The sequence below is a fragment of the Lucilia sericata genome, unplaced genomic scaffold (assembly GCF_015586225.1).
Source record: "Lucilia sericata isolate MDLA Ls3-8-SP2 unplaced genomic scaffold, ASM1558622v1 Contig000701F_arrow, whole genome shotgun sequence".
Lineage (NCBI taxonomy): Eukaryota > Metazoa > Arthropoda > Insecta > Diptera > Calliphoridae > Lucilia > Lucilia sericata.
In genome coordinates this window covers 197,866-219,244 of record NW_023994704.1, presented here as the reverse complement: position 1 = coordinate 219,244, position 21,379 = coordinate 197,866, and the positions used below count along the sequence as shown (strand labels likewise).

General features: G+C 32.9%; 1 protein-coding gene across 5 annotated transcripts in view; it reads right to left on the bottom strand.

The window, feature by feature from the left end:
* The window catches only part of LOC119607526 (G-protein coupled receptor Mth2), a 29,725-nt gene that overhangs the window by 3,520 nt on the left and 4,826 nt on the right, over window positions 1-21,379 (bottom strand). For all 5 annotated transcript variants that reach the window (XM_037961478.1, XM_037961473.1, XM_037961474.1 and 2 more), the window contains 4 exons: window positions 9,914-10,098; window positions 9,572-9,827; window positions 9,424-9,502; window positions 14-192 (listed from right to left, as the gene is read on the bottom strand). In XM_037961478.1, the coding sequence (XP_037817406.1) occupies window positions 14-192; window positions 9,424-9,502; window positions 9,572-9,827; window positions 9,914-10,098 (699 nt within the window). The remainder of the gene's footprint in view (window positions 1-13; window positions 193-9,423; window positions 9,503-9,571; window positions 9,828-9,913; window positions 10,099-21,379) is intronic.

Below are 21,379 nucleotides of genomic sequence, written 5' to 3'. Positions count from 1 at the left end.
TAAATCCACTTACATGTAAACCAACATCTGCCATGTCCAAAATTCGGTCGTATATTTTCGCTTAAAACTTCGGTCTTTGTTAATGTTACCGTTATGGCTGTTATCAGCGTTGGTAGGCCCCATCCGTATAAAGAGTACAATAAAAATCTTTTTGTTTGATTCTTTTTAAACCCATGTTTCTTTTTAGCGGATCTATAAAACAATGAAACATAATTGATATGGATATATTAAATTAATTTAACATTACATATTCTTATTATAAAATTGTCTTAATTGCTACTCATTAGTAGATATTATATTATATAGATATTTGGCTCCTGATTACGTACCCCCTGAATAAATGTTATCCTTACACACCCTTCCATTTGTATACAGAAGTTCTCCTTATATTTATAAAAATATCAGCTGTTAATGATTATTGACACTTGTTGAAGTACATATTTACCAAATAGTAATAACTTACAAAGAATTTATATATATGTACATGAACTATATATTCCTGAATTACATTAGGGTGGTTATTAAACCAAAAGTAATGTACGGAGTAGTATTGTGGTGACATGAACTTGGTAAAATCTCAAACAGCTGAGATCATCAGCTCTTCACATAACTGGTGCTCTCGAAAAAGTTTCAATAAGGAGTTGCTTTCTTGTTTCGCCTAAACTGGCCAGACATCTGGTAATGTGCTCTACAGTCTAACTGAACATAGATTGCGAAGATTGTTAATCTTCTTAGGAACGCCTGTAGTGCCATGTTTTAATAGAAATTTCTGGTTGTTGTTTCTTGGACTAGAACTCCGGGGGTGACCCCTATACATGCAGTGCATTGTGCTGGAACTGGGAAAATAGGTTGTAAGGAGGAAGATTAGAGAGAGTAGTGTTTGTGAACATTTGATTTAAATGCTTTTACATCGAAAGTGGAGGGGAATATTTTTGCTAGAAGTCTGTTTTACATGCAGACGATACGGCTGAAGACTGAATTTTGCCATAATGTGTTGTGCGATTCACAGGTGTCGTGCAAAAAATCTGTAATATCAGAGTAAGATGGTATCGAAAGAACAGGGAAATACACCCCTCGTTGCGACGATACTCTAGTGAATCAATAAAGTTCACTATATTGTGTACGCGGTCGAGTAGCTCCAAAATAAACTTTGAAACTCCGTCCCATATTTCAGTCGGATATAAGTGATATAAATAATGAGGAGATTAGATGGAGTGAAATATGTCCTAAACCGTTTTAAAAAAAACCGATACACCTGAATACTTCTTTCGATACTTGAAAAATCCATTGGACATCGCACTGTATTTTTATGTCCAGAATATCAAGAGTTTCCGATTCCTTAATATTTACACCACTCATAGATATAGATGGAACAACATCACCTGTCATGTGTATATGATTCAAGAAGCAACATTGAGACTTACGATCGACTCACTTGCTCACTAATTGAAAGTTTGATAAAGAAGGTCGTTAATGAAAATCAGAAACAGAGTAGCGGGAATATAATTGGAAGTTTGATAAAGAAGGAAAATAAGAAACAGAGTAGATGAAATAATGTACCCTTGAGATACTTCTGAATTTATCTTGAACTCGTTTGATGAAATCCCATCTATGACAACTCGCATAAATTGAAGTGCATTGCGTGAACACCTACCGAATTGGCCCTATTTAACGGCAGTACTTTTACAACCACAGGGTGAGCTTATTAGACGAATAATCACAACCCCTTTGTGCTTCTTACAGCCAACATCGCACTATATTCTCATGCCCAGAACATTACGGGTTTCCGATTCTTTAATATTTACACCACTCATAGATATGTAAGGAACAACATCATCCACTATATCTTTATAAGTTAATAAGAAGACCTGAAGATGAAGACTAGATGTATTGGTAGCATCTCTTTACTCTCGGAGTGTAATATCACTAAGATGAGGAAGATCAACATCGTAATATTCCCCGGGAGAAATCAATTCGTATAGTGCGATCTCTGAGAAAGTTTGAAATAACTCGACAGAAATTATTACCAACACCAAATGAAATAACTTTTGATAGAAGTGTACCATGCCACACTCTATCAAATGTCTTCGAAATATCACAACTTCACTTTCAAGAAAATAGTATACCCAGTGGCGCCTTATGAAAGTTAATAAGCCCCTCTATGAAAGCCATACAAGCTTTCCATGACTTTGGAAAGTGTAAAACAAATTGCAATTGGATGGTATTTATCAGGGTTGTTAGCCTCCTCTTTTTTAGGAATTGACATTACATTAGCAACCTTTCAGGATATTTGCCGGCATGGTATAGGATGCTGAAAAGATTGGCCAATGGACAAGTTAGTGTCGAAGAGCACTGTTTTAGAGCTGGTATGTCATCTGGTCCTGAAAATTTGTTTATTTTGAGATCCGCTAAAACCCTTTTAACGCATTCGGAAGTATATTTGTATATAGTTATTGATACCCTTTAGAGCTCAGGCAGTGGTTGATCGCCTTCCGACAAGCAAGAATTACTTGCGAATAATACAGTTAAAAAGTTAGCTTTATCAATCGAGTCACTGAATGTTATGTCGTCCTTGAAAAGTGTTGGAATTAAGGAATTAACATAATCCTTTACACTTTTTATGAACAACCAAAGGTTTTACTATTCTGAGGAACAGGACACATAGCCCACGGGCACTAAGGCGCTGCCCGTATAAATCATTTTCGATTCCTAGAACTCTGGCATACGAAGATCTCATTATGGATTTTTTCTTACAACATATTCTGAAAGTTTCTTCTCTATTATATCCAATTCCCAATTCTTTAACTTTTGACTGTTTCCTGATAGATCAAGAACAAATAGAGGAGTTGGCGGCGATAACTTCATTAAGAAATAAGGAACCAAAACTTCTCTATGACTTAAAGATTGTACTGATATCTATGCAAGGTACTATGTAATAACCAAGTGGGATATCAGCATTTCTGCTATTAAATGCCAGATCGAGTGTCAAAACTGGCCCAAGAATACCGGACGAGTCTAAACGAGATGGCATTTAATAACATCCTTATTTAGGTAAAGGTACACGAAGATATAAATGCTCAATCGCTAGAGTGATGCAGCCTCGTATCGATGCATACAAAACATCCTATCTAGTAGATTGCAGTTAGGCGCTCTGATATCAGTTATCTCTGGACATTGCATATTTGGAAACTATTTAAGGCACAAAGTTAGATAAAGAAGAAACCGAAAATCATCTTCTGCGTTATTGTAAACTTTAAGATAGACTTAACCGATCTGTCAAACGTGCAATTAGAACGGATGAGAATTCATAATTCGCGCGAATCTCGGAATATAGTATGTAATGACACTGCATCTATATTTTATCCTTTCTTAATCCTCCTAATCTTTACACTTTTGTTTTCTCTACTCTTCTACTATATATGTATGTAATTCTTCCCTTTTCCTCCCATAATTCTCTTCAGGCAATATAAAGGAACCTTCTAGACCCAAGTAAAGTTGTACTCTTTAGTATTACGTTCGACTTTTGAAACCTAACCTATTAATATATATTAATATAAATTTGATTAAACCAATTAAAAACTTTATTCAGATATTTATGTTATTTGTTTTGGTGGTGGATTGCATAAGTTGCCAAATACGTTAAACATTATTTTTGGTTCCCTATAATTTCAATGTAAGTACATACAGTGAATCAATTAAGTAATTTGCCTATGTAAAATTTTATAAATTTTAAAAAAAAACTTTATCTGAACAATTATTTTTAGCAAAATAAAGCAATTTGTTTGTTGTATTTTTTAAAGAATATCTTATATTTTAATTTTCTACCATAAAAAGTAAAATCGTGATATTAATTATCGAGATTTTTCATAAAATGTGAACGTATTGTTAATTTTTAAGGTCAATAAAGTATTTTGCTTTTTTAGGTTTTTTGTTCATTTTTTTAATATTGCTGCATTTTTTTATAAAATTTGATATTTTTATTACTCCTATATATTAGAATAACATTTTTTAGATATTTTAGTAGTGGAACGATTAAGTTTGGACATTTCTTAACCGATTTATTATCCTATATACCTATAAGAATTTTCAATATTTGACTTAACATGAAATCTATCGTTTCTTTGATTTAATTTCGAAAATAATAAGTAATTTTGAATTGGATACATAATATATTAGATAATCAATGGATTTGGACCTAGAAAAAATGTTTAGTCGGGTATAAATCTATAGATTATAACAAAAATGATCTGGGTTTTTGGTAATTTTGAATTGATAAACAAAAACTACATTACGGAAACCCCATCTATTTGGGGAGTACTGTGTGAATTTTATTCAGAATTGTATGATATTGATTCTTATTCAATAAAGCTAACACTAAGTACCATCCTAGCCACTCTAAGTATGGGGATATCACCGTATACCACTATAGAACTATTACATGCTAGAATCTTGATATTCTACCTCATATTTTGAATGCATTATTTTATGAATAAAATACAGTAGGCGTAGTTGGATTTGAATAGTTATTCTTGATTTGGGTTCTAACTATATATAAGTGTATGTATTAGCTGAAAAATATTGCTTTTGTGGATCTTAGGTGATGAGAACCGCCTGTATTTGTAAATATCTAAATTAAGTATTTTTCCCGTACCACAGGATAGTTCCCTTTATATTGATTCCAAACAACCTAAGGTCTGTTTAGAGGTCTAAATTTAAACATAGTGTTCTTTTAAGTTCGTATATGGACTTTGGAGAAGATAAATGAGGACTTCAATGGTTTTTGCTTGGATACAAGTCGCTCTCCTTTGGCAGTTAAAGATTTTGAAAGACAACTCAGTGCGTTATTTTAAATAATTCTTTGTGTTATTTCATAAATTTCTATATTTTATATTTTTTAATGATTGATTAAACATCTCATAATTGAATTTCATTGGTTTATACTTGTTCTAAAAATCTAAACTAATTTTTTATATTGGAATTGCCTCATTATTTCCCTTTAAACATTTTTAACGCAAATAACTACACAGTTTCACACAATAAGGATATGATTTTTGAAAAATACTTAACAGGTGTCCTTTTAACAATAAAACAATAAATTCCAAAAAGCAATTAAAATATAATTTGAAAAACCCAACAAAATTAACTGGAAATTTCAATATGCAAAATAATTTATTGACGTGCAAATTCTGATGAAAAATAATAAAATGCAACAACAAATGCACCAAAATTTTTATTTTAATATTTTTTTCTTGGTTTTTTCATTCTACACAATCTCTATTTTCAATTGCAAAACATAAATTTACTATTTACCTGTTTTTTGGAATTTTATTTATGAACAAAAAACAAAATTCTCTTAAAAAAGGTAGGCAAAAAACATAGTTGATACACTGTATGTATTTACATTTAACATTTTTGTCCATTCTCATTCCACGCAATTCTTAAGGAAAAATGTTCTAATAAGCAATTTGTCGTTTGTCACTCCTTCATCAATTGAATAAAAATGGAAATTATATGTATACGTAAAAATGTACATTTACATATTATAAAATTATAAAAGTGGGTGCCACCTTAATGTATACGTAGAATTACATTTTTGGATGTAGAATAAGAATGTAATAGATATGTATTTAATGTACAAATAATAAAAACAACACGCTATTAAATATTGACTTTCATCATTAAGTGGCAATTATTGAACCCACAAAAAATGTCATTAATTTGCGTTAAGTGAACATTTATTTCTGGGGAAAATATAAATTATTTAGTTTTATGACATCCATCATCATTGAATGTAAACAATAAGAGTCGTAAAAATAATTCACAAATATGACAGCAGTTGATAAGAATTACACATTAAAATTTACTTAAATAAATTGTTGTATTCTTAATATTAATAGAATTAAATACTTTCTACGTCATAATAAATTTAACGGTTTTTGTTATATAGTGAACATTAAAAAAACTACTAATTTGTCCATTGGGGGGTATTTTTTAAATGTGCGAAAATTTTGTAATTATTAAGTTAATAAAATTAAGAACATAACGTATAAACAAGCAAAAGTAACAAAAAATAGGTGTTAATTTTTGTATATTTTTTGTTTTGTCTGGGCAATAGTTCATACACAGACCACAGGGGAGTGACTTCATTTCTTTTTTTATGTAAAAATTAATTAAATGACATACTAAATTAGATAAATAGACCAAGCAAAAAAAATATGTGATATACATACATACATATGTACATACATACATAGTACGAAGCAGCTGTGGTATTAATTCGATTCATTTATGTTTCTGCGGCGACTAATCAAAGACCATGAATGGCTATTGTGTGTTTTTTTATTCTTTATAAAAAATAATTTAATTAACCTTTATCAACTAGACAATGTATGAGGAATATTTCGCAACTTTAATATTTATTTACTAAGGGATAGTAAATTTGTATTCATTAGAATTTAAAGCTTTTTTAAATATTCATAAAGATTAATTCTCTCTTAAAGGGTATACATATTTTCCCATTTTTTTATAATTAGGTGTAAATAAAATCTCGAATTTTATCATTATATCGAGCATTATCGGGCTTTAAAGTAATCGTAGACTAAACTATAGAGAAAATACAGCTATTCAGCCTGCTGTGCATGAACAATGTTGGTGGAAAACTTATACATAGAGATCTAGGAAAAAATTCATTCAACATTCAGAAACTTAATTGCGAAGTTTCCAATTACCGTTCCTGAGGGATGTAATATCTGAAATATCATACCAAAATATTTGCATTTAATTTTGATAAAAACTTGACAATGACAGAAAAAGTGTTTTAGCGTTTAACTGTCTTCTCCGCAAGCTCTACATTCGACTGAATCCGTTAGTCCAGTTTTGTATAGTTGTGCCCTTAAACTTGTGTGTCTACTAAGAATAAGTTCCATCCTACTAAATATTGATTATTTTTCTGAGGAGGCTTCTCAACCTTTTCTCATTTGGGTTACCAACTCGATGTTCATTGTTCCTAAAAATTTTACAGCCAGTGTTCCTGAGGGATGTAATAACTGAAACATCATACCAAGATATTTGGATCTGATTTCGACGAATGTTTACGATAACAAAATGACTGTTTCAGCGTTTCACAGTCCTATGTGCATGCTTCAAATTCGTTCAATTTTGTATAGTTGTGCCTGTAAACCTTTGATGATTGAATATTGCTTTACCCCATAAGATTTTAGCGGTTTTATCATTCCATTATATTAAGTGAATATCGGAGCCAACCCTCGTTGCGTCAAACTTTTTTGTATTCGCCAGCAAAACTTCCTTAAACTCAATTCCCTTTAGTATTTTCGCTCTATCATTGCAAAATTATCCATTATATATATGGTGCAGAGCTTACCATAACTCTCACAGTTGGGGCTCTTTTAAACTTCAATAAGGAAGTTAAAGCCCTTATTACCTTCTGTCGTCGACGTAACAGACCTTCTATTTGGCACTTTACCAATTTAAAGTTGACAGCTTCAGAGGAGAATTAAGACATGTTCAAGGCAAGGCTATGGAGTCCTGGTTAACACTAACCCTAAGAATAGTGCCATCAGTATTCTTTTCTGTGAAAACCCTCCACTTCTCCATAGTCAGTTTGAATTTACAGTCTCAACTAGTCCCAGTTTAGTGCCGTATTAAGGAGGGACGCTACCACCAAACTCTTAAGAGAGCAAGCATTCATCATAATGCTCATGCTATATTTTGGTTGTTTGCCCCCACTTATTGTTGACCAAATTTTCTATCTTCTATACTGATCTATAAGAATTTTTCCGATTTCGTCCTGATGTCTTCTCTTGGCTACTTTAGCATAAGATAACTTTGCCCTTTCAATCTTCTACTTCCCCGTTTGCAGGGGATTTCTTTTAGATATCCTTTCCTTTGAAGTTGATTTCGGGGACAAGCTCGCTTTCACATCAACTTGCCTGACTATTTCTCTCTTACTTGTAGAATTTTGTCTGGAAAAAGTATCCCAAATATTCTCCGGATTCTCCTAGAATCTTCTCGAGTATCTTCCCGTTTCGCATTCTTCCCATTTCTCTCGCGTTAGTTGAGGATTCCAACCTCGAAGGTTGATTCCATTACAGCTTGCTTGGTTTTTCCTTTTACTATTACCACTCTGTCTAGAGAAAGAATCCGGAATATCTTAGAATCTTCTCGAGCATCTTCTTCAACTTCATCTGAAGCATCCCAGTAAAAATAAAACGAAGTACTTCCAAAGTAATAACATTTGTCACCACTTCAAAAGTAGCACTTAGTGAATTTTTATAACTTCAGTGAAAGTGATGTTTAATGACTTCCGAAAAAGAGTACATAATTCTATTTTTTCAATGCTGAAGATATATTTTTTGTTCTTACATTTTTGCGAGTTAAAAAAATTTTGTTTTTGGGTTTGTGTATTTCCAAATAACTTTCAAAAAAGAGCATAATAATGAGTTCCTGAGAATGATTTCAGAAGTAGTGAATTTGGAATCAAATAAAAAGAACATCCCTCCTATGACAATCCTGTGTTAAAATCATCATTCTTCAGGTCTTTTTCAGTACTTCCATGGAGTAAATTCTACTTCTTTTTCGCTTCTTTGGAAAATTTTTTTTGCTGGGATATTGTCCTTTTCGCTGGTCGGTACTTTTATATGCTTTTAAACGCCTATTCGATCATACTTCCTTGTCGGGATTAGGTGCTGTTATTATCATTTGAGGATTCAGAGCCGAAATCATAGACTGTATGTGAGGGCTCAGGTTGCTTAGAACTTTCTTTAAGTAAAATCTTCTTTTTCACCTTTCTTTTACCCACCTTCTAAATAGTTTTTTACAGCCGTTACTGAGTTATTTAGCCCGATTTCTTTCTGTTTCCAGAGATTACGCGATTTTTTGCGGTGGTAGGCATTTGGTGAGAGAGAATATATTGTTATACACCTCTCCATACCTAATAACTGGGAATGCACTTGGTAGGAGCTTAGTTTTATAGATTAATAAAAGTTTTTTATTGCTTCCATTCAAATGTATAAATTAATACGAGTTGTATGAATGTTCGGTACTATCGGTTAAAGTGAAAGGAACATTTTATAGAGCAATAAATGTTTTTTAAAATAAAGAATTTATGTCGGATTTTTTGGAATGGCTTTATAAGAAGATAGGGTCAATTGTAGACTGATCCTAATTAGGATTAAGATTACTAAACAATGCATTTAGTTTGTATGATTTCTAGGCATGTAATACTTAAGCTTGCTAAATTATTTAACCCTTAAATGTCTCAAAGTTATTTTGGACTAAAAAGCACGGATCGAGTTACGTCTAATACTCGATGTAAGAAATGCAGCTCTAAAGTATCGAGTTTTTATATCAATACTTAACGGTATTTCCAAAAAGAAAACGTAAAGAGACAAATATTTAACTTACCCAAATGTCTGCCAGATATCGAAACACATGACGTTCATCCAAGAAAATGCTGCCATTAAACAAAAATATATAAAGAAACCTAGAAAACAGAATATTAAAATCCGTAAATAATTCAAATATTTACTCAAAGAAATATTTAAACACTCACCTGATGCAAAACACACAGTATCGTTTGGCGTTGGCATCAGTTGACCCAGGGCAATGCCCAAATATGCTGTAAACAAACTGCTCACCAAACAGATCAATATCTTTCCGGGTAAATTACGCAATTTAGCTATAGACAAATAGACCAACAGCGTAATGGCATAAAATGAACATGATATCAGTAAACCAATGGTGTAGACCTTAAAACGTATACGATCGTTTCCAACCACTTTTGAATCGAAGCAAAGAAATGTGTACAACTAATTTAAAAGTTTTATCGTAAAACATTGAACAATTTTTTTGTTGAGAAATTAGAGTATTGAGAGACCATACTGGTCAAATTTACCTTTTGATCGGCCCACGAGGAGTTGCGTATTTTCTCTACGCAATATTGACCATTTGTGTAGTGTTTTTTGGTTGCCATCACATAGAGGGATCCATCACGTTCACTGATCGTGTGGGCTTCATCGGAATAAGCATCCGGATCTAAACGATATTTGAGACAATCCAAGCTGCGCAAAATTCCAAAAACTGCAATAAAAATAACAATGACATGACATTGTTTAGAATTGTGTTTAACACTATGGCGTGAAAAGTTTTTTAAATGAATATTTTGTTAGCAAACGAAAGATGTTTAAAACTTAAAGACCTGTCATTATTTCAAATACATATATAGTAAAAAATCTGGCATATTAAAAGAAACTAGCACGAATTTGTATATTTCATATTCTCATTTTTTAATATTAATAAAATTCAAGGGATATGGAAATGAATTATTGTATTTTTTATTACTTCCCAAGAAATGCAAATACATACAAATTTTAATTTCTCAGAATCAGCTCCTAATAAATTTATAGTGGATATCGTTTGTTGACCCTCAAATACGTAAACAGTTTAATATTTGTTCATAACCATTTTGAAATAGAAATTTTCGCGAACAAATATTAAATACCACAAATATATATATAAACCGTATTTGATTTGTCTGTGCAAATAATCGTTAACAATTAAATGTTAAATGAATGAATGATTTTAATACCCTCCATTATAAATATATTTGAATACTTTTCTGATATTAATGCAAATCATTAGCAGTAGAGTATTATGGAATAATTCATTTATTTATTTATGATTATTGTGTGTGAAAAGGTAATAAAAGATTTATTAAATTAATAATATTATTATTAATTTAACAACATTTATGCCTAATAATGTACTGATATAATGATATTAAAATTATATATAAACAAGATATAACTGACAATATTGCTGATCATTTAAATTTCATTAATTTGAATAATTAAAAAGATATTGCCATTTGTACAGTCTTGGCTATAGGTTAGTGTTATGATATTTTAATACAATAAAATAAAAACAAACAGCTGATGATATACTCTCGATAAAAATTATCGATAAATTCTAATTGGTAAGATAACTCAAACGTCTAATGTGGTATTTCGCTCTTTAAATTTTACATGTGTTATAGGGATGGTGATAGACAATCTGTCTTCTCTCAGCTATCGTTTCACTTCAGTTTAGGGTCGACAGATAGTTCACCAACTGCGAATCTTATATTCCCCGCGGATGATAAATTGGATACCAGGATGTTCCTCTAAAACAAAAACAAAAAAACTAGGTTAGGTTGATGGGAGAATGTAACTACATGAAATCCGAAGAACCAAAACTAGGTCACTTTCGGGCCTGTTGTGCACTCCTTTTCATGGAAGAAAATAGTTTGTTGGTAAAAAACACAGTCATCACTGAATGTATCATCTTTCGATGTTTAGAAATTCAGTTCCCTGGACGTAATTCTTAGGCATTTTTGTGAGAATGTATCATCTTTCAATGTTCAGAAATTCAATTTTCTGGACGTAATTCCTTAGAATTTTCCAATTAGTGTTCGTGAGAAATGTTATATTCAGAATAATATCACTTCCAAAAAGTGTCCCCGTAATCCTGTATGTCCAATCAGAATAGTTACCATCATACTAACGTCAGACTTGCTCATTTAGATGAGGCTTCTCGTCCTACTCTCGTTAGGGTCACTCCATATGATCTTTGCGGTTCTACCCACCGTTTCATTGTACCAAGAGGCCTTATGGATTTCTCTCATTCAAATTTTTAGTCCTTCCTTCGTTGCGTCAAATGGTTTTCCATTTATCAGGTTAACTACCATGAGCTCCCTTCCCTTTAAAGCTAATACATTCGCTCTTTCGTTTCCGAGTGGCCTGGTACCCATATGATATAAACCTTACTTCTGGGAGAGTATTCTGTTAGAACTTTCTGGCAATCCAATATAATCTTAGATTAAACTTTATCAACTGACAACAACTATGGAAAGTAAAAATAATAATATTAAAGTTATTGTGCAGGGCGTAAATATCCAGTACCGGTGATAAGTGTTGATCTGTTGCGAGTTATGTGTCGTCGCCATCCTGCCATCATCGGTAAAAGACAACTTCACCTATTCAAGGTGAATACCTTGACCTTAGCCGTCAGTAGATCAACTGTACAGCATGCCATAAAATGTAGAGGTAAAAGGGAAGGATGTAATCGGATATAGCTATAAGTTATATGAGTTTTTACTTATAAGTATAATTAGATAATAATATTGAAGTAGAGCGAATAGTGAAGAAGTTGAGTAATGCTTAGCATAGGTACCGACAACCAAAAAACGACTTTATGGAGCACAGAGGAGAATCATAGTGAGTCAATCCCACGACACTCCAAAGAATATAACGAGTTCTATATAAATATCTGAAGCAAACTGCATCAGATCTCCTGAAAAGCTGAAGGCTGAGAACAAATCTAAAGAAGAAAAATAGCTCTCCATCTTCTAATTTACGGACTAGGCCAAGCTATACCTCATTGAAAGGAGTTTTAAATCAGAATCCAGCGGGTAAAGGTAATAAAGCCAAACAAGATCTTCCGAAGATGAGCACGTCAACGAAATCAACCTCGAAGTTAAGAATCCCCAAAGAAAAGAGGAAAAAGAAGCTAGACAGTAAACAAGGAGAAGAGCCACAATCTTACGCCAAAGTTGCCAAGAAAAGACGCCAATACGATCTCTGCTATGCAGTATACATTGCTAGTAATCCCACAGGGAAAATACCAAGTGACCAGTAATGTAGGCTTGCTCTACAATAAGATAGTAGACGCAACCGCTTCAAAGGGCAAACAAGCAATAAAAAGCGTTAGCTGCGAGTTCAGCGTGAGCCTGATATCGATGATGCATCTAAAAAATGTTCAGAGACCCTGAAGAACTAGGTGGAATCCTCCCTGGGACGCCGCCAATCTGGGACTGGTAAAATGATGGGACAGTATAACTACTATTGAAGCTGTCATCTTCAAAATTGGGAAGGTGTCGACTGGGAAGGGAGACAGTATAACTACTATTGAAGCTGTCATCTTCAAAATTGGCAAGGTGTCGACTGGGAAGGGTTATTACACAAGCCTCGACGAAAGGGCAAACAAGCAATAAAAAGCGTTAGCTGCGATTTCAGAGTGAGCCTGATGTCGATGATGTTGGCATCTAACCAATGTTCAGAAACCCTGAAGAACTTGGTGGAATCTTCCCTGGGACGCGCCAATCTGGGACTGGTAAAATGATGGGACAGTACAACTACTATTGAAGCTGTCATCTTCAAAATTAGGAAAGTGTCGACTGGAAAGGGTTATTACACAAGCCTCGACGAAGAGGATGGCTCCGTAAAATCACTAATGAGCGCTTATTGAAACGGCCGTGCAGAAATGAAATGTCTTTTACAGGAAATAAGAACCTGAGGGTACTCTACTTGAAATAGACATCCACCAGAACTCCAAGGATAGTATTGTCAAGAACAAATTTAGGGCTTATTTCTCTTCTAAAGCTGTCATCTTCAAAATTAAGAAGTCGTCGATGGCAAGGACTCTTATAACAAGCAAGACACCGATATACCTAGGGCGGTGCCCACATCAATTACATGTAACGTTGAAGAGTCAAATCCTAAAAGCTCGTCAGAACACATTGTAGCTGTCATTTCCAAACTAGGCAAGGTGTCCATTAAAAAGAACGAGAAGGTGACTATCAACACGGAAGAAGACAGTTTAATTCAATCCCACGAGGTTATCATTATCTAAATATACATCTATCGGAGCGAGAAACAAGAAGAGCACTTTTTTTGTTATTGCCAGGCTTTCTTAAAAATTAGATCCAAATATCTTCGGAGCGATATTATTCTTGATATAACATACTTCACGAACACTAATTGGAAAATTCTTAAGAATTCCATTCGAAAACTGAATTTCTAAACATATGATGATAACATCGTCATAGATCGTATAACGTCTCTTCAAATATGATGTTGTATACACCCTCCTATCTACCTTCATGTAATTCGGTTCATCTGGAAATTATAAAGATCTTTGTCGTGAGAAGATGCCGGAAGAAAGGAAATATTTTGGAAAAATATTTATATAGCTTTAGTGGAACAAGTCGGTTTTAGTGACATTTCTAAAAAAAAACAATATAGAGCATTTTGAGACGATAAAAGATACAACATTTTTTTTGTCGGCCACGCCTACTTTCGAGTGCGCGGGGCTCCAAAGTTTAATACATTTTTGTGTATATCTCGAAAACTGTTTTGCTAACAATAAAAATGTTTACATCAAATTAAAGGTATTAAAAATACCTTTCCAATGATATATATACTAAAATATGGACCGACTTTGGGTTTTTTCCGGAAAATATATATTTTGACCCGACTTTTTTTTCATCTAAATGAAATCGAAAAAAATGTCTATATAATTCTATTATAAATTTTTATATGTTAATAGCCAATGAATTAAGCTTTTATTTAAGGTATAAACCATTTCTGTATCTAATCAAATGAAAGAGATATTTGATTTCAAAAACCATTTATTTTATAATTTAATTTACATATCATCATACTTTTTATATAAATGTCAAACTAAATATATGTTTAGTAAGCTTAAGATAGGGTTGAACATTTAAAAATATTTTTTGTTTACACGGCTTTCTTTGCTTAGTAAAGATTTTCTCCTCTATGGTATGTCCAACACCTGCTTCGCTTAATAAAGATTTCCTAAATAGCCGGTCTACTCCTCTATGGTATGGAGATTCCCTAAATAGACGGCCTACGGCCGAGCGCAAGGATTTTCTTATCTATGGTATGTCCAACACCAGCTTCGCTTAATAAAGATTAGTATACATACGTTTTGTTTTAATAGCAAAATCATAATTAAATTATTAATATCTCAGGAACTATAATACTTACAAAAACATATTATACCTTAATAAAAAGCTCAATATCTTACTATATACTTACCTATAAAGGAATTTTTTTCCGATTTTTTATATAAACCTCAAAAATATCGGGTCAAAAATTATGTTTCCCAAAATTGACCTATAATGGGTCCATTTTGTATATCATGTTACATATATGCCAAACAAATGTATATTTTTCGAGATATAGCCATAAATATTTTGAACTTTAGAGGCCCGCCCACCCTAAAGTAGGCGTGGCCGACAAAAAAATTTTACGTCATTTCACCCACAAATTAACTCTCTATTAGTGGTGAAATTTTCGACGTGATTTGAAAAATGTCACTAAAACCGACTAAGCCGCTTTAGTAAGTTACAACACCGTCATTATGTATTATGAAGTATAAAATTCGTGGAGATATGATACTGAAAAATATAACTTGTCATATAAATGGTTTAAAAATATACCAATACATATTTTGACCACCATGTACCTATACGTCATACAAACATAAATAATGCGTTCTTGATTTTATTATTTTATCTTAAATGCAAAATAAATTTTAGGTGTAATCAGTTGTCAGTATCTGAATTATCAGTATTAAATCAAATTGTCGATGCATTTTATAACAAAAAATCAATAAATAATCTTCGAAAAGTTAATATTAAAGGGAGAAAATTAGTGACAATGAAGTGCCCCATTCATAATAAATTTATGGTTGTTTGTGGGTTATTCGTAGCTTTTTAAAAATAACAACAACAAAATGTTGAAAGATGCTTAGGTTAGGAGCAAAATACATTTACATATTAGAAATACATAGTACCCATTTTGACAGACTTTAAAAATCTTGTCGAAGCATTTTATGTTCGTATTCCTGTTGAAAGTAAAGCTTGGCATTGTTTGGGAGAAACAATAAATCGGTAAATTTTCATTATTGACTTTTTCCCTGACAACGTGGGAAATTTCAATGATGAACATGTTGAGCATTTTTTCAAGAAAACCGATTATGTAGAAATAATTCTATACATAATATCAATATATAAATCCAGCCATTATATTAGTAAACACTGTTAACATAAACACAAATAAATCAGCTGAAATATGTAAGGAATTTGCAAAATTATATGTAAACATTGGAACACCGTCCCTCACTGCCAGTAATCTACAAAGCTATTTTAAAATAGGTCAAAAAAGAAAGACATGTTAAAAGAAAAGAAGACTAAAAAAGACTACTTTCAATACTGGTCCCGCGGCAAGTTACCATGATTATTATCCCCAATTTTTATGAGACTGCAATCCCGGGTTAAAAGAGAATCTACAAGTATCTCTAGTCTACCGGGACTATAAACTGGTGGTGTCAAATGTATTCTCTGCCTTTTCTTGGAATTATTGGTACATCTCAGTATATGTTGGGGAATTGTCAGGTTGACACTTGGTAGTTGTATAATTGTCCAGTCTAAATCAAGGGCCGAATTATTTTATTACCTTTACTAACCAAAATTAGGATCTTATTAGAGATTGGAAAGTGAATATCGGTTATTCCTTCTCTGACCATAGTAGGATTACTTTCACATTGAATTTAAATAAATTTAGGGATCTTAGGAAAAAATACTGGTTAAAATTCTTCAACAGGGTTCGGTCAGCGATGTCGCAGATGAATACAAATATTTTGCGGCCCTTTGACATGAAAACAGTTGTAGACAAATTTACCCCATAAAATTTCCGGGCAAGCATAAGCAACATGATGGAACAGGGAACTACGTGATCAGAGGTCGTCGGTTATAAGGTTGTTTAAAAGGGTCAAGCTTAGTGCACTTTCAGAAAACAGGAACAACTACAAAATTTGCTTTAATAAGTATAATGGCGATCTAAAGAGAACAAAGCAGATCTATGGAGGAATTACTGTGAATCTGTTGGCAATGTTAATGAGATGTTTAGTTTCCGTAGAATTCTAGCCAAAGAGCCCAAGGTCTTAGGTTACATTCAACGTGAGGTAACTCATGAACGGAGTTTAGCTCGGAGACAGTCTACTTGCTTATAGAAATGCTCTTTCCTGGATATGTACACATAGATGATAGGGACTTAGTTCAGGGAGTCCATGGATCTGGGGATTCTAGTTATTCATCTAGTCACATTGATGGAATAGCCACAGGGTGGTGAGAGGTCAGGGTAATTTTTATTCCTAACGTCAGTAAGGTATGCCAATCGAAACCTAAGGATTTTAGACCTATCAGCCTATCGTCTTTTCCACTGAAGACCTTAGAAATTCTGATAGATCGTTATCTAAGGAGCAATATAGATAGCCATCTTATTAGCAACGCTATATCCTGCCTATCTAAAGGTTAAGTCGGTTGAGAGTGCGCTACAAGAGGTAGTTGGTTGTATTGAGCACGGCTTAGAGCATAGGGAATATACTTTAGTCGCAATTTTGGACATTGAGGACGTATTTAATAACATTAGGGAGTTGCTAATCGTAGTCGTGGTTCAGAATTTTTTAGTGAGTTGGATAGTATCGATGCTTGATAGCAGAATTGTCAACTCAACCTTAGGGGATGATAGGATTCGGAAACGAGTTATCAGGGATACATGATGTATCCATGGTATCATACATCACAAGGAGGAGTGTTAGAACCCATACTATGGTTAATGGCTTTCAATTCTATCATTAGGATTTTTGAAACAAAAGGTAGAACGATAGTTGCTTATTCGGATAACATGGTTTAAGGTAAATTTCTTCGACAAACTGTGAAGTCATGCCGTGAGCATTAACTGAACTATGAACCTGGGATAATGGAAATGCGTTGGGCGTAAATCCATCTAAGAGGTAATATGTTGAGAGTGTAGTGGCTAGGAACTAATTTAGACTGTTTGAATCAACTCTAGTAAGACCAAAGGTAGGCCACAAAAGAATACTGTACGAAGGTCTAACAGGTATTGAGGGAAGTACGGAGGGTATTTCTAATCATATGGTTACGACCTTGGATTTCGGAGTGTCACCTTTAATAGTAATACCTAGTGGATTGGGTCCAAAGTACGGTTTGAGAGGTGTGCATTCTTTACTAGTGGATTCAAGATGGAATCCATCACAGTGCCGGAGTTTATCTGGTTGATGACAACGTAAAATTGCTCATAGACTTCCGGATGATTGTGACGTTTTCCAGGCAGAGATCTTTGCGATCTGCAAAGGGGGTCGGAATTAACAATTTGTGTTGATAGTCAGACAGCTCTTAAAGATTTACATTGCCACACTTTACATTCTATCTTGGTAACTAACTGCAAAAGGGACCTGTAAGTGTTAGTCTGATTATACACAGTAGGGCTATTATTACTATAGACTAATCTCCGAAAAATTCAAAAACTTTACCAACCTATCCTGGCATAGTAGGCTTAATTTCTAGGACACTATGACCGAAATTAAATCCAAAAGCAACCAGAGTACTATTAGCACTGGACACGAAGAATATAATGACTTTAGTAGGGGTAATACCTAAGCGGCCACTGCACAATTGTATCCTTTATAGGTAATAGGGTCTGTAAGGCGCAGGATTTTTGTAGGTTGTATTGTATTAAATTGAAATACATATGTCTATACAAATCCAGAAAATAGTACTTTACTTTTTTGTATTATAATACACAAAAAATCCCCGGAGTTAGAATTTTTGTTAATAAATTAACTTAAATTAATTGATTAATTAAAACTATAGTCATAAATCTATCTAATTAATTGCAAAAATATAATATACACAATAATACCCTAAGGAACCATATCACTACCTAAATTTTAAGATTTGTGTTATTTTACAGTTAACGTATTCTACAATAACTGGTAGATGAATGTATTAATTATAAATAAAATAATAGTTTTCAAACTAAAATTAGCTTTCCGCATAAAAATCATATTAAAATTTTTGCAAATCATATTTAATGTGATGTAACGACCACGAGACAAACATTTTACTTTTATGTATTTTTAAATATTAGAATTTATTATTATTTTAACTCTTGAACATAATCAAATAAATAAACAGTCATAAATTATTTTAAATACAACGTGAAAGCTATCAAATTATTTGAAATGATTTTGAAAAGCGAACGAAGAAAATTTAGCCGGTTGGTTTGATGACGTTTCTAAAGTAAATAAATGATGATTTTAACAATTAGTAGCAAACGCATGTGAAATATGTTTATATGTATGTGAAAAATACAAACATATAAACAAACATTTATACATACAGTAGTATTTCTTATAAAGTTTAAAAATACATATTGAAAAATATTTGAATCAATACTAATGATACGTTCTTAACTAATAGATAAATTTGTTTATATTTATTTTATTGTTATATTTGTTTTTGTTTATATACAATACATTTTTCTGTGTTCTTTTTAATATGAATTTAACAAAATTTCTAATAACATACAGGGTGTTCAATAAAGTGTTTATGAATTTGAAAGTTATTGCGAATATTCCAAGAACGATTTTGATAATTATGATGAATATCGTTCAAATTATTTAAATACTTTGAGTCGGTACACGTAAAAAGCAGGATAATATTCAATAGTTTTCAAACTAATATTAGAAGCAATATCGGTCAACAATTTCACCTAAACAAGTTATATTCGAACCTAAATCACTTTAAAAACATTTTGCGAGGAAGGTTCCATAATTAACTCTAATTCTCCAGATAAGGCGTTTTAGGAAAATCATTCTATTGTTAAGAAATAACTTAATTGTGAAAGATAAGATAGGACTTAATGATTTATTTATTATTTACTTTATGAAATTTTGTAGAGTTCTTGATTGGTGTTGATATAATTGGATATCAATTTAATATTTTCGGCATAAATTTGATACATGTAAAAGTGGCGTTACTAAATTCCAAAAGATTGGTTCATATATAGCGAGTTTCAATGTCCTCTTTACATACTCTACATTCGTCTGAATCAGCACGTCAAATTTTCTATAGCTGTACCCGTAATTTTGAGCGTCCAATCAAAATTAAAAGGCTGCTGCTCTCGTTCTACCCACTATTTCATAATTTCTAGAGCCCATAATGTCTCTTCTCTCAGCCCTAGTTTCATGGAATGGTATTGCGTTCATCAGGCTAATGAAGCTCTCTTCTCTTTAAAGCAAATACTCTTTCGTTGCCGACAACTCATTTACCTCTGAGAGAGTATACCCTTAAAGCTTTCTTACAATAAACTTCCGCCTTAGATTGACCTTTATCACATGATATCGCTCTGGGTGTCGGTAGATATGTTAAGCTCTGTGGGTCCCCTATTTATTTTGATCAAATTTACGCATTCTGTTATTGCTCGGACATCTGGAAGCTAGTGTTGTGATTAGGTAAACAGTAGTATATTTATGTACCCGGGTCTTCAATATAGAACCCCAGCCGCACTTTGACTCCCAATTTAGAAACATCTGTGTAGCAACGGATATTTGCTGTAATGTTCCGCTTGACCATGACATTCTATCTGGGACATATTCTGTGTCTGGTAAGCGATATTTGTGTATAGCCTTCCAATGTGTCCAGTACATATTGCTGACGTGCCCTATAACCGCTTTGGTAAGTTCGCCTAAAGTCAATGGATAGAATATATTAAAGCATACATAAGTTAGAATTGGTCTAATTGGTCAATGTTTCATAGTAAGACTTAAGCCCCATTTCATGCCTGTGGCTCTATTTGTGTGCCTTGTTGATCCTATCTTCTATGTGGTGCCTTCATTTTAATTTCCTCTCAAGGATTATACCTAAATACTTTACTATGTAGGCTACAGAGTTCAATGTATTTAGAATTTTTTTCTTTCTTGTGAAAAGACCGATTTCCAGTCGAGGATTACCCTAAGTACTAAACTATGTCTGTCACCGGTATCTTCATGTCCAGGAAGCAAGGTTCAGTCTACGTAGAGATTTTTGTCTTTTTTGTGAAAAGACAGATTTCTGTCTTCGCCGGGTGAACATTGAGTCCTCTCGGTTGCGACCAGCTTCCCCTACGAAGCATTACGATATCGTCAGGTCGAAGTCCTTTCTCGGTTAAAATACTTAGGAAGCTATTAATCGTGGTTACTCAGAGTAAAGGTGCCAAAATCCCACCCTGTGGTCTATCGCGATAGTTCCTTAGCATGTGGTTGATCCAATTACAGAGTATCCGCTCAACATATATACATGGTAATGAAGTATTTCGCTTTAGTTATTTGTTAAGTGTGTACTCTCTAGAATACTTGGGGATAGTAAAGTAAAGACTGCCTCCGCTATTGCACTAAAATTGACACTAAACTGGGGACTATTTACAAAAACTACATTCGAGATGATAGGATTAGAGAGGTGGTTAGACGTTAGTGGAAATGACTGTAATTTTCGGATGTATTGATTCTATCTCGAACTGCTGATCAAATACGTAAACAATCATTAGTTTAGAGAATAATATTCAATAATATTCTACATAAACAGTTATATTTTTTATTAGTTATCGATAGTTTTAAAATACACAGCTCTATTTGTACTACCCTTTAAAAATTCGCTACATTTCTAAATTGATTATGT